Source organism: Uloborus diversus, chromosome 6 (genome assembly GCF_026930045.1).
Source record: "Uloborus diversus isolate 005 chromosome 6, Udiv.v.3.1, whole genome shotgun sequence".
Classification (NCBI taxonomy): domain Eukaryota; kingdom Metazoa; phylum Arthropoda; class Arachnida; order Araneae; family Uloboridae; genus Uloborus; species Uloborus diversus.
In genome coordinates, this window is record NC_072736.1 from 59626080 (window position 1) to 59639524 (window position 13445).

Here is a 13445-nt window from a genome sequence, read left to right on the forward strand (position 1 = left end):
CAGTAATGTAAGACAAAGTTGTGCTTCTTCTAACGTTGTTCGTCTTACATTACATTTTGTACAATTTTTATACTGTAGGACATTTGGTGAAATTGGGGGGGGGGAGGGAGGGTTATGGAAGTAATCAAAAACAAAAACACTAAGAGCCGCTATGAGCAAATGACAATGTGCTTCTCTTTTTTCCTCTCTTGTTTTTCTCTATGTGGAGTAATGTCAAAGATTTGCCGAGCAAGCAATTTTTATTTTGATTGATCTTGATTTGCAAAAGAATGAATAACTTTTGAAAGACTTTTTTTGTCTATTTTTGTTCATATTTTAGTAGTCTCAATTACCCCAAATAAGGCCTCAAAATACAGATTTTTATATCTATTTTCAAAACATTTACCATTGGAGAAACCCCTGACCCCCCTTAAATTATCGATATTCTACATCCTACTTAAAGGGGATACTCTCCTGTTATCCTTACTACTACAAGGTAAATAAAAAAAAACAATAAGAAATTATAATAAAAATAACAAGTCCAACAGTGGAATCATTAAAAATCGAGACAAAAAACGTTCTATATTTTTATGCATGTTATGTGTGCCTATATGTATATACATATGTGTGTATGAGAGTGTGTTAGGGCAATGTCCGAATCCGGGCCCCTCCCGAAAAAATTTCTGGATACGGCCTTGGCATATAGTATAATAAGAGTCTAAGTTTAGAATGCTCAGGACCGTAAGCTTTCCGGATTTTTAGGAAAATTCAGATCATTTAATCCTGGCTCAAGAAGAAAAAAAAACAGCAAAAATTATCATACCTACTGTGCGATGTTAGGCATCTTTTCCCAATTTTGTTAATAGCAGTGATAAAATGATACAACAATATAGGTCACACATAGCAATTGTATACAAGTTTTATAATTATATGAGAGCAGCAAGCTCTCAACAAAAATTTCTCAGCGGGAGACAGTGTAAATTATATTAAGTATTTATTTGAACAGATTGATTAAATCACACAAGCCCAGTTAATGTCTTTCAATCACCATGAAGTTGTGAATAGTTTCTTTGATAATTTTTGGCCATAAGACTTTAAAAAGCATTTCAATACAGCAATGTTTCACCTTAGAATAAGCAAAGCGACTGTTTTGAACGGGAAAGAAGTTTTGAGGCATCCTGTCCTGTTGCTCCCGACTATGCTGAAATGTCCTATTTTTTTAAATACTGTAGGTACAAAACACTTGGACTGCTTCAACTAAAAGTCATTGGGAAGAGCTGTTTTAGTGTTTTCATACTAATAAATTAAATCATGCATAATTATTTATTATACTTTATGTTTGCTCCGCCTTTGCACGATATAAAGGCAAGAAATCTTGCCGAAAATTCGATTCTTATTCAAAACCAGCACTAAATGTCCTCAATTTGTTCCTTAAAAACATAATGTTACACCAATTCTTTTTTAAGGGTTCATCTCTGTTCTTTTCTCTGTAATAAGCTTGGAACTATTCATATGTGTCTTTTTCTAAATATTATTTCTATATATACTTGTAGGTGCGGAAAACGTTCAAGTGTCCCGTTTTGAAAAAATAAATAAGTGGCCAACTTAAGAAAAAGTTACTTTGACTGATGTTTAAACCATTTTTAGATCACTTGGGTCTATTTCTTATTATGAGCTGTTCCTCCTTTAGATTGTAAAATTTAAAACAAGCAGCAGTAGGCACACATCTACAAGCATAAACATACTAGTAGATTGATAAAAATATCCTATTTAAAATCACCAATAAAAATACAAAGGGAGAAATAAGAGGGGGGGGGGGGTTGAGGGAAGAGGCTGTCAAAATGAGTAAATCCCCTTGTTCGCACTCCTGAAAAAAAAGGATTTATTATTAAGACTTCTGCTAATAAAATAGCAGAAAGAGAATAGAGGATATATCGATCATTGGGAACTTAGCACGGTCGTCACATTTTAGGCGTGAATAATTTGTATTTGATAACCCTGTTTTGCATTATGATTACCCTATGCAAATAGATTTCCCCCTACTCTTTGTTTCTGCATGCAAAGGAAAAACATTGCTCGTGCAGACATTGTGTCATAATTTCACGCCAAAGGATCAGCAATTTCCCAAGTATCGAAATCTTTCCAAGAAAAAGTAGCATTTATTCCCCCCCCCCCCTTTTTTCTTTTTTCAACAGATCATCATAAAAACTTTAGACAATATTTTTCATTTCTTCTATGTTGGAAACGTATGTTGAGAAATTGAGAACTTTCAAATCGTAAATTTAAATTCCGTACTAACAATTCAGGAAAAAATTACAAGGTTTCCACGTTGTTAATATCATAAACAATACACATACTTTCACTGGAGAATACCAAAACCAAATTTCTCATAAAATCATATGTGCGTCTGTGCTAAGATATGCATTCTTCTTGTCGAAAAGTAGGCGGATCCGAAACGGTTTGGTCCAATGATGAGGGTGGGCTAAGATCATGTGAGCGCAGGAGAAGGGAGAGGGGGTAAAGATAGAGGAGTACAAGTTGTTTTACAAACTGAAAGTTAATATAATCAATTAAAAATACAAAAGCAATTACGCTTTCGATGAAAATTGAAAACTAAATGAGGAAAAGACTTAAATATTTATTTTCCACTTACTAACAGTTGGGCAAATTTGAAAGTGTTGTTAAGCCTTGTTTTTGCCAAGTATGCAAGTAAATGATTTACGTATCTGGCAGTACTGTACTAATATGTTGTGAATTTCTTCATGATGGCGGAAGAAGAAGTTGTCTCCAAAATTACTTTATTTGTAAAAACTGCAAAAGATAAAAAATCTATAGAAATCGAAGAAACTGCTTCCGTTAAAGAAGTAAGATTTCCGTCGATATTTGATTTCACATTAAATTTTTCTAGCAATAATTAGAGCAATTATTGTTTGAAGTTTTGGATGCATATTGCGTCAATAAGTAAATTTTTTTCCTTGTCACGAAAACATGTTTAGACCTCACAGTTTTGGCTTGAATTATTCATTCTATCTAAGCAACGTTTCAATATAACTGGTACCCACCTCAATTTCAGTATTATAAATTATCTGACATCAAATCTCATATTCTCCCAAGTTTCTTATCTTGAGCTTACTTACGGAAAATCAGTTCAAATTTTTAAGATTCTTTGGTTTTTCTTATAATTTGTCTTTTCTTCAAGCACAGTAGGATTTGATTCTGTTGGAAGAGTTAAATATTGTTCCTAACTAGACAGCAATTTCGACTTTTATTTAAATGAGGTTTTGGTACCGGATATCATAATCGTGACCATCAATGATCTAAATTCATTTCTTAAATTACCATCTATTTAAAATCAAGCAATACATTGCTTTTATCCATTAACCAAGCAGGTATTTAAGAATGAAAAGTCTCGATGGATTAAGTCTTAACCTATTCATAAACTTTTGATGCCTGTAAAGCTTGCTTAAAGCTAAGTTCTTCTGCCCTTATATAGAAGTCTGGTAAGACCTCATAAATGTAGTCTTAAGCAAAGAAGAGACTGAGGGGAGTTGTTTAAATTTATTAAAATGAAAGATGTTACTGGGCTGAAGCTTAGCACTGAAAACAGGACAAGGGGTCATTGTTTTAAACTATTTAAATCTCAGGCTAACATGGATATTAGGAAAAATTATTATTATAGCAGGGTAGTGGAACCTTGGAACAACTTACCGGAAGAGGTGGTAATGAGCACAGGAGTAGATAGTTTTAAGAGGGCCATTGATCTTCACTGTGGATTGTAAATTGACTAGGAACAGCCTCTGGACCCAGAGCCTGTTGCTGGTCGTCACTTTTGTATTTGTATTTGTATTTCTTCTACATCATTCCTTTATTTCTGCCGCACTGGTGATGGAGTACAGTACAGTGACGATTATTTGACTTTTTAAATGTGCAGATTTCTTATAAAAGAAATCTACACATAGGCTGAGCAAGTCACCAAGAGAAGCTTCAGCTTTTCCTTCATTCTCACCTGTATTGTTTATCTATTTATTATGGTTACACTTTCATAGAATTCTAATATTTGAGTCTTAAGACAATTTTTTAATATTTTTGTCACTCTCAAAAATTTGCCACTCTAGGGTACTTACTGTCTAAACTTCTATTGCCTATTGACAGAATTATTGTTTACAAGTTTTTTTTTTTTTTTGTTTTGCATGCTGCACTGTTTTAATGAGCTTTGTTTTTCAGCTAAAAGAAGAGGTGGCTAAACAGTTTGAGACTTCGGCCGAACAGGTCTGTCTTATCTTTGCTGGAAAGATTCTCAAGGATCATGAAGACATCAAAAGTCACAGTAAGTTGAATTTCAGTAAAATTAAACAGATCATTCTGAGAAAACACCTGATGGATTGAATGTTTTTTAACTTTAAATTGAAGTCTGTTTTACTGAACTTACATTTAAGACCATGTATCAAAAGGAACTTATGTGTCACATAATCCCTCCTTGGTGACTTGATTGTTTGTGCCAAAAAAAAAAAAAAAATTGCCAAATTAGGATTTAAAAACTTCTTTATGTTGTATAGACTCTGCTGGTTTCTCATTGCTTTTATCAACAACCATTGTGTTTCGTACATGTAATAAATAGCTGGGTTGGTCATTTTGCCAGCAGAATGGTATTTTTGCAAGAACAGTGGCAAAAACAAGTAAAATTTGCTGGATTTTTCAAATATGAAAAAGAAAAGAAAAAAAACAATAGGTATAATTTTGTTAATAATCGGTATGAAACTTCTTAGGTTTTTCAGAGATGAGATGTATCTGGCTTTTGCCGGAATTCCGGCTTTTTCTGTGGCTTTTAAAACTTTTCCTCCTTTTTCTGCCTCTTTCAGGCATTATTTTTCTCAAAAATCAGAAAAAATCAGATTTTTTAAAAAATTTCACTCTTGCCATTTCTTATTCTTTTCATTTTCCCCCCTTGAATCTTCATTTTCCGTGATATCTACCAAAAACGTATGTTTTGAATTCATGCCAACGACGTCACTTGCTGCGTTGAAAGTTGCATGCCTCGTTTGAGATTTTAATCGAAACTGATGTGATATACCCCACTCTTGGCGACTTTTTCCTGTTGGCGCCAAGAAAGCGTCGCCAAGAAAACGATGTACAACGACATATGTGATACATCGTTCTTAGCGATGCTTTTTTTAGCGCCAACAGGAAAAAATCAGATAAAAAAACATGATCAAAATACTTTAGAACACAATATATATAAAAACTACATAAAACCACAACAAAAAACATCACGAATATACGCTTCAAAAATACCAGAAACTAGAAAGTTTTTGTACACAAAGAACAATTACTAGAAAGTATTTAAAATGCTTAAATTGACAAATTACTATAACAGCTCACCAGTGTACTAATAGAAATAAAAGCTATTTTCCAACATGCATTTCATCGAACAAAAACTTTTCTCATACTCTGCTAAAAAAAGAGCAAAGCGATTCAAATTGCAATATTTAAAGTGGAAAACATCCCCAAAATCAATAACTATTTCAGCCAAAAAAGCGCTTAGTTATTAAAATTTTGATGTATGAAAAGTAGAAATAGCTCAACAGAACATCCTAAACGTAAACAATACAAAAATACTATACATTTATTTGCTATCCAGACATGCTTTCAAAATACCTATTATATTTTACATAAAATAACACCTTTATATTTTTATAAAATGCTGGAGTCAACTTATTTTCAGAAATTCAGTATCTAAAGGAGGCACGTTAATAGAATGTCTAAATATTTCGTGGCATCGATAAGAATTAACTTTTAGAACAAAATAACCGTACTATTTTTGTAAAACTAATTTACATACAGTAAAAGTCAAGTTAAAAACTACAAGAACCTCTCAAGGATTTGTAAAAACAAAGAATTTCAGAAGTGAGAGTTTTTTTTTAATTCTAAAATAAAGAACTTACCTTTTTATGGTATAAATCCTCACACTCAGTCTAAAACAATACATCATATGACAATGGCACGTTACAGATACACACCACGTTGGAGATAACTTTTAATTAACCTTCAAGTTTGAAGAAACTGGCATTTTCTAATGTTTTTACTTCAAAACATAGCTACTGAATTTAAACTAACACAAAATAAGCATTCCTGTAAGGTATATTGCACGAAACAACACCACGTATCTCTCCTGCGTGAAACCGAGTAAACAACCCAAGTAAACAAGTTTGAACAGATCTGTAAGATTGCCTTCAGGTTGCTAAACACAGGTTAGTTTCGCCAGGGATGCCATGCTTAAAAAATTATCGCCTCATTGGCGAGAAAAATATTTCAATTTTGTGCAAAAAATCGGATGTCGCCAAATGGGGGGTATATCACATCTGTACCTTTTAATCTTTTTGCATCCTGCAAGTATTTCACTTATTTTTAATGTTGGGTGGTTTTTTACTATATGCTACCTTATATCTGCTTATTTTATTCATCATTTCAATGATATTTTTACTTTAATTCATTTTAGAAAAAACTCATAAGTCAATCAAAAAGCGTGGCTTAGTAGAGCGGAGGCTGGTGTATACCCCCCTCCCTCCCCCGTGGGAATTCTCGACACATACATTTTTGTGTTTGTATTGACATATACTTTAAGGTTTTAGGTGTTTGCCACTTGAAAATTACAGCATATTCCTGAAAAAACACAAAAAAGTCATGAAAACTACTAAAAATGATTTTAAAAAAAACTGTTCGAAAACGGTTCGATTTTAAAAAGGGGTGAGAGCTTGATCAAGAAAAAGAACCACAGCAGTATTTCTGTTTAGTCCGATATTATTTTTTTTTTCTAGATCCGATAAGGAAAGGGAGTAAAAAAAAAACATAAACACAAACCAACATGAACAATAAACGAATCCAACGAAAAACGAAACAAAGCTAAATAAATATCCCCTCACATTGGTTATCGTGACGTCACATTCAAAGGATCACGTGACTTTCTGACGTCATATGAATTTATCCAATAGACATGCCAAATGTACTGGCGGAATAATAGGATTTAGCCGAAATTTCTGGGCATATGCACGATGGTGCATTACAAGACATGAACGTGCTAAGTATGTAGAGTTAGCACTTGAAAATGCAAGTATGCCTCAGTCATCAGATTACTCTCACCGTGACATGCAATCAAATGAAATGAAACGAAGTGACAAAAGTATTTCGAATATACTTGACGCTTTTGAACAATACGTTAATCCATTTGAAGTTGGAAAACCACGATAAGCTGTTTATCATCTGGAAGACCTGTCCCCGATTCCGTAGAAGAAAATTTGCTCAACGTTGATAATCTAGGGAAAGCTTCCTACAAAAGCTTTATACATGACAGATTTATTGTAAAGAATAAAAAATTTCATGTACCACTTAAGAGACAAAAGCTTCAAACTTTCAAAAGTATTCAAGAAACGATCACTGTTACTACTGCACAAAACAGATTATTAGAGATAAGAGCAGAAAGGAATATTTTTGCTCGAGTTTTACTTTTGTCACAAGAACGTGAAATTAACCTGGATAAGCTGATGTCATACCCATTAGGTCCAGTACTGTGGGCATTAGCCACTGTTGATGGATGTCCAACAAAAACTGAAAAGTCAAAACTACTCCACGCTTTGGAGGTCAAGGGTATAGTCGACGAATCTCCCAAGATTGAAGAATGTATATATATGTGATAGATGCCATGGCTTACTTTCAGGCCCTCACTAATATTCCAGAAACCTTTGGTGAAATTGCAGAGACTGTCTTGAGCCGCTTCCCCAAGTGCAGCAGGATAGATTTTGTAACAGATACTTACCAAGATGTTTCTATTAAAAACATTGAAAGACAAAGAAGGGGTTTTGGAGATACTTTTTTAATAAGAGGACCCAAAACTAAGATTCCACGGGATTGGAAAAAATTCCTTGCTAATGGCAAAAATAAAGAGCAACTGATCAACCTACTTCATAGTGAATGGGTTCAGGACAAACATGCCCACATATTACATGGGAGAAATCTTTATTTATCACATGGTTTACTAGCGAAGATGGGTTGACCATCAAATATAGTACACAAGAAGACCTATGCTCTTCACAAGAGGAAGCGGATACCAAAATAATACTACACTGTATCCAAGCTTCACAGTCTTGTCAAGATAACTCACCCATCAGAGTTAGATCCCCGGATACAGATGTTTTTATGTTGTTGGTAAGATATGCCAGCAACATTGAAAACATAGTTTTCTTTGATACAGGAACAGGTAACAAACGAAGGGTTATTAATGTCACCGCCATTTCTCATAACTTAGGTGCAGAAATGAGCTACGCTATGTTGAATGTGCATGCCCTGTCCGGTTGCGACACCACTAGTTCCTTTGTTCGTCACGGAAAGTTGTCTGTGAAATCGAAATTGGAAAAGTTTTCGAAATTTGTACCTATTCTTACATCAGTAGGAGCATCACCGACAATTACAGACATGTTACTGACAGGGTTGGAGGAATTTGTTTGTTGTTTGTACAACAGTAAGGAATATACAAATATAAACAAACTGCGGTTTGATTTATTCGCACAAAAGTTTTCTCCGAGAACTGCATTTTCTCTGTCCAACAATCAAGGTGTGGATTTAAGTCTACTGCCTCCATGCAAAACTTCATTAGAAAACCACATAAAACGTGTCAACTACCAATGTTACATATGGAATAACGCACATGTAGCTAAACCCTCCATCCCAACTCCAGTGGGACATGGATGGAAGTTGAAGAATGGTGAACTGAAGTTTGACTGGATTAAAGGAGATCCGTTGCCACCCGAACTGCTTGACGTTCCAGAGGGCTTTGAACCAAACGAATTTGAAGATGAAGATGAAGTACTAAACTTAGACGACATAATATATGAGGATGAAGAAAATAACAGTTAATTACAAATCATACTATAATGTTATAATTATGCTGCTAGTAGATCTAGGTATGTTTTTTTTTTTAAATTTTTTTCTTTTAAGAGTCATTTATTAGTCATTCTGAATAAATTTACAAAAATATGGTAATTATTGCATCTTTTTATAGTTTAAAATAATTAAATGAACAAAAAATTAAACTTTTTTGACTTTCGTTTTTTTTTTTTTTTCAATTTTCTTTATTTTTCTGAATATGCTGTAATTTAAAAAGGGCAAACGACTGAATTCTTAATCTGGTAGGTAATACCAACAAAAAAAAGTATAAGTCATAAATTCCCACCGGGGGGGGGGGGGGGCAGGGTTTCATATTGGTGGCTCATGGTCTATAGCACCCACAGTCTCGAATTTTATTGAAACTTGGCATGGTTACTTTTTTTTGTGTGTTTATGAAAGTGTAAAAAATATTTATGGTGAATCTCAAATGGTTTGGGCTTTACAGCCTATTAAAAGTTTTGAGACTTCATGATTAAAGGAGGCAGCTGCAAGTTGTTCTTTTGATTCCGAAATCGTATTAGCACGTTTTTAAAAACAAATTTTGGGTTCTAACGCAAGGAAAAAGATAACCAATCGTTTATACATATATATTTATTTTCAATTCTTACTATAAAAAGTATGTTCTACCACATAAAGAAATTTTAGATTTTTCTCTGTGTTGTAAATTTTTACTTTACAAACAGACCTAATTTTAAAATTTATGTTCTCACTCATTTAATACTATGAACTCAAAAGTTTTTAATGAAAAAATGTATTTTTCTCTAAAAATATGAAAAGTTGACTCTTGTGTGATGCAGCCAAGATTGATCTCGGGCTCCCCCAACCTTTTGTTAAGGACTCGGGGGTTAGAAATTGTTGCCCCTTTTTAAAAATTTAGATTTTTTTAGGAATAAAGCCTCTTGCAAGAAATGGTACAATGCAGCAAATTGTATAAAATTATTAATAATACTTAAATAATATATTAACTTTAATAATGTATTAAATACCTATTATCTTTAAAACTGGTAAATTAGCCATTTTTTGTTGAATTGCTGAATATCATGGCTTCCAGGTTCTATTTTGATGTGGTTTTGATATCATGCTTTTTAGGAAATTGTTTTGGATTTTTTACTTTTTGCTCTCTGACCACTCTCATCCCTATTTTCATTGAAATATTAATTGGTAATTGAATGAATTTAAAATAATACTCAAACAAACCTCAAAGTTTGGCTACAGATAACATTTGAAGCAGTGAGAAATGAAGGGATGAAAGTGGACGTTTAATAGTTATGAGAGAAACACATTTGAAGTTCAGATCCTGGGTAGACTTTTGTTGGATTTTTTTCTAAACTATGTTATACAGCAGCACTTACCAGGTCTAGCTCTTGCCCTAATATCGAGGAGAGGTCAGTGATGTTCCCATCAATTTTTCTGAGAGTATACTCTCACTAATCTGTTATGTACAACATGTATATGCGCTCATATACATAATATGTTTAAAAAAGTGTTTAAAACTATACGCCGAATATGGAGTATACCCTATGGCAGCAGTTCCCAACTTTTTCCCCCCTTGCGAACCCCCTGTGAAATGCAGAAGCTGGCAAGCCCCCTGTACAGTGAGTAATAATAAGTAACAAGCAAATAAAAAAAAAGAAGGAAAGCTATGCATATACAATGCAATTTGACAGAAGTGTATTTAGCTTGATATTATTCAATAGTTCGTTACAAAAATGAAAACATAGCAGCAAAATATATTGTAGAAGCACTAACATTTCTACAAATCAAAATCACATCTAAAACTTGAATGTAAAGCAAATTCAACAAAGACTACTGATTATTCTTTGTTGAACTATAACAGCACAGTCCCAATGACGGCTGTGGCCATGGTGAGACACTTTTGTGACCGTTGTATGCAGAACTAAACAGAGTACTCCATGTTAGGTCTTATCAAACTTCTATATGAAGACATTTGTTTGATATAGATCAGTTGATAAACCCAATAGTTGTAGAACAAAAGAGTTCAAAGTTTGACTCAAATATCTGACAGTTTCAGCATTTAATTTGTTTCTGTATTTATACTTTTATTAGTCACACTTAATTACAGTACACATGTCAGTTACAGAATTATTTTTAATAGCATTTTTTAGATAACTGTCTCATATTAACTATATGATCTTTTTTCTTGTAATAAAATTAGAAGGTTTCAAATTTATAATTTTTTGAAAAAGACTACGAGTTTAGCTGTTTGTTAGGGATATACTGCACATATTAATCATGTGACTGCGATTTCTAATAATCATACTACGATTTCAAGTTTGAGTGTTGAAAAAACTTTCTTGTCCTTAAGCTAAAAGTGTGGAATCAAAGGTGAAGTTATTTTTTTATTTTGTCTTTGAAAAATAATAGAAACGACTAGAATTAACTCTACATAAAAGGTAATTTTCGCTAACAGAAATATTTTTATGTCCACTTGTTATAGGAAACTCTTTCTGAAAGCATTTCATAAATTCATTTTTTACATACACTGCAAATCAAGTTGCATGCTTTGATTCCTTTATTTTTTTTTACTGCGTACCTCACACTAGGAATCTTCACCCAAGATTTTTTTTTTTAAGTACAAATATTTTTTCACATTTCCTGTAGTATTCTTGTGTTGCCAACCATTCCTTCTCTTTTTCATCAATAAAAATTCAAAAGAAATTGTAGCGTAGGAACTGTGAAAAATATTGCAATTCATAACAGCAAGATTGCACTTCTACGCATTTTTAGCACAAGCGATTTACCTTTCTGTCGCACTTTAATACTAAAGCAGGCATTTGCACATGCTTCATGTAAAGTTTTCATCAAGTCTAATTGAATTTTCTGATCAAAAGCTTCTGAGAAAACCAAAGCATTCATATGCTTTCATCTTCACGCGTTCAAAAGTTGAACTTCTTCCATATAGCTTCAATTCTGTAATGCTCGATGAAATGGCAAAAACCCTTGCCTTCTTGCAAAAGAGAAATAAATGAATGGTAAACAAAAATACTTGAATTAAAGTTCCGCCATTACAATATTTTCGCGAACCCCTTGAACACCTCACTAGAACCCTCAGGGGCTTGCAAACCACCAATTGGAAACTGATTCCCTTTGGGAACACCTGTGGGAGAGGTTCTCCTATCACTTGTACTGGTTGTCTCCAAAATTTAAATTTTGACACTTAAACATCCCTTTGCTTCTCACTGCCTCATTCAACACTAGCTTTTTGTAATGTTTGCAGTGTTAATTTTTAAAAAATTATGTGTTTTAATGTTAGGAATTAAATTGAATTTAGATAATATTTAACTCTTTTATATATATCTTTCAGTATTAAAGTTATATTTCAATGTGAAGAACATTTAATTACTCTTTCTTACTCAACCCTAATGGCACAGTTATAATAAGACGGGTTTGTGACTGTCGTGCGCCACAAGTGAAGTCACTAACAGGTGGCTGTACGTGCCGACGTCACAAAGGTACATAGCAGTGACAATGCCTAACTACCCAAGTGGGCATTACGAGGTCAAATAGTGATGGTTTCGAGACACAGCAGCACAGTCTCAATGACCGCAGTGGCCATGGTAAGACGCTTTTGTGACTGTTGTGTGCAGAACTAAACAGGGTACTCCAAATTAGGTCTTATTAAACTTCTATATCAAGACATTTTTTTGAAATAGAATCGGTTGATGAACCCAAGCATTCTGTTAGTTTTGTTACTTGCAATGCTGCACTGTTGACTAAACTAAGTTCTGATTTATTGAAATACCCAGATCAATAAAATTTGCCCGCTCTCCCCATGTAACAAAATCTTTAGGGCCCCTTCCTAGAGGCCAGCTGTGTATATTTGCAACATTAATAAGTCTTAGTGCTAGTTTTTTCCAATTTCTTGGGCCATTGGGCCCCTTAGGACAAGCCCCCGCACTACGGAGTCTGCGAGTACGTAGATCCGGGCCTGCTGAATAGTGGCTGACGCCTGTAAATAATAAGCTGTATGTTTATTTCCATGACCTAAATGTAGCATTTGATATTTCCCAACATTAACTGCTATTGCCACTTATCTGCCCACTTAGTAATAGGAATTATTTTTTCTTTGAGCTGTTTTACATTTCTTCATTTTGTACAACCCATTAACTGTCGAAACTTATAAGAAAAGTTAAAAATAATCCCTTTTCTAGATGTCTAATTTTTCCAGAACAATAGAACTTCTTTACTTCAAAAATTTATCAATGTCGTAAATATTCTTAATAGTTTTTAGACAAAATTTTCTTAAAATCTGCACAAATTATATCTTCGATAAGCCTGGTAAAAATAAAGCCAAATTTTAAAAATAATTTCGGCTTGTTGTAACTAAATAGAGAATTTTATTCGGATGAGGAACATGGAAGTTCTCAACAGAAAATAAACCAGTAACATTAAGTCATTAATGTCTAAGTAATAGAATCACATAAGTAGATAAAAATAGGCAAATGCTGGAGATGCAAATTTAATCAGTTTTTTAAATCCATGAAAACATCGGAACCGCCATTAATAGT

The 13445-nt window shown here is 33.4% G+C and overlaps 2 protein-coding genes across 2 annotated transcripts in view; one reads left to right on the forward strand and one right to left on the reverse strand.

Annotated features, from left to right (window-relative positions):
* Positions 1–2384, reverse strand: part of LOC129224508 (protein GUCD1-like) — a 39479-nt gene extending 37095 nt beyond the window's left edge. Inside the window, exon 1 of the mRNA XM_054858970.1 lies at positions 2337–2384. The gene's annotated coding sequence lies outside the window, so the exon portion shown is untranslated. The remainder of the gene's footprint in view (positions 1–2336) is intronic.
* Positions 2385–2726: 342 nt separating this feature from the next.
* The window catches only part of LOC129224094 (ubiquilin-4-like), a 55570-nt gene continuing 44851 nt past the window's right edge, over positions 2727–13445 (forward strand). The window contains exons 1-2 of the mRNA XM_054858499.1: positions 2727–2843; positions 4204–4306. Of these exons, the coding sequence (XP_054714474.1) occupies positions 2742–2843; positions 4204–4306 (205 nt within the window). The 5' untranslated portion in view covers positions 2727–2741. The remainder of the gene's footprint in view (positions 2844–4203; positions 4307–13445) is intronic.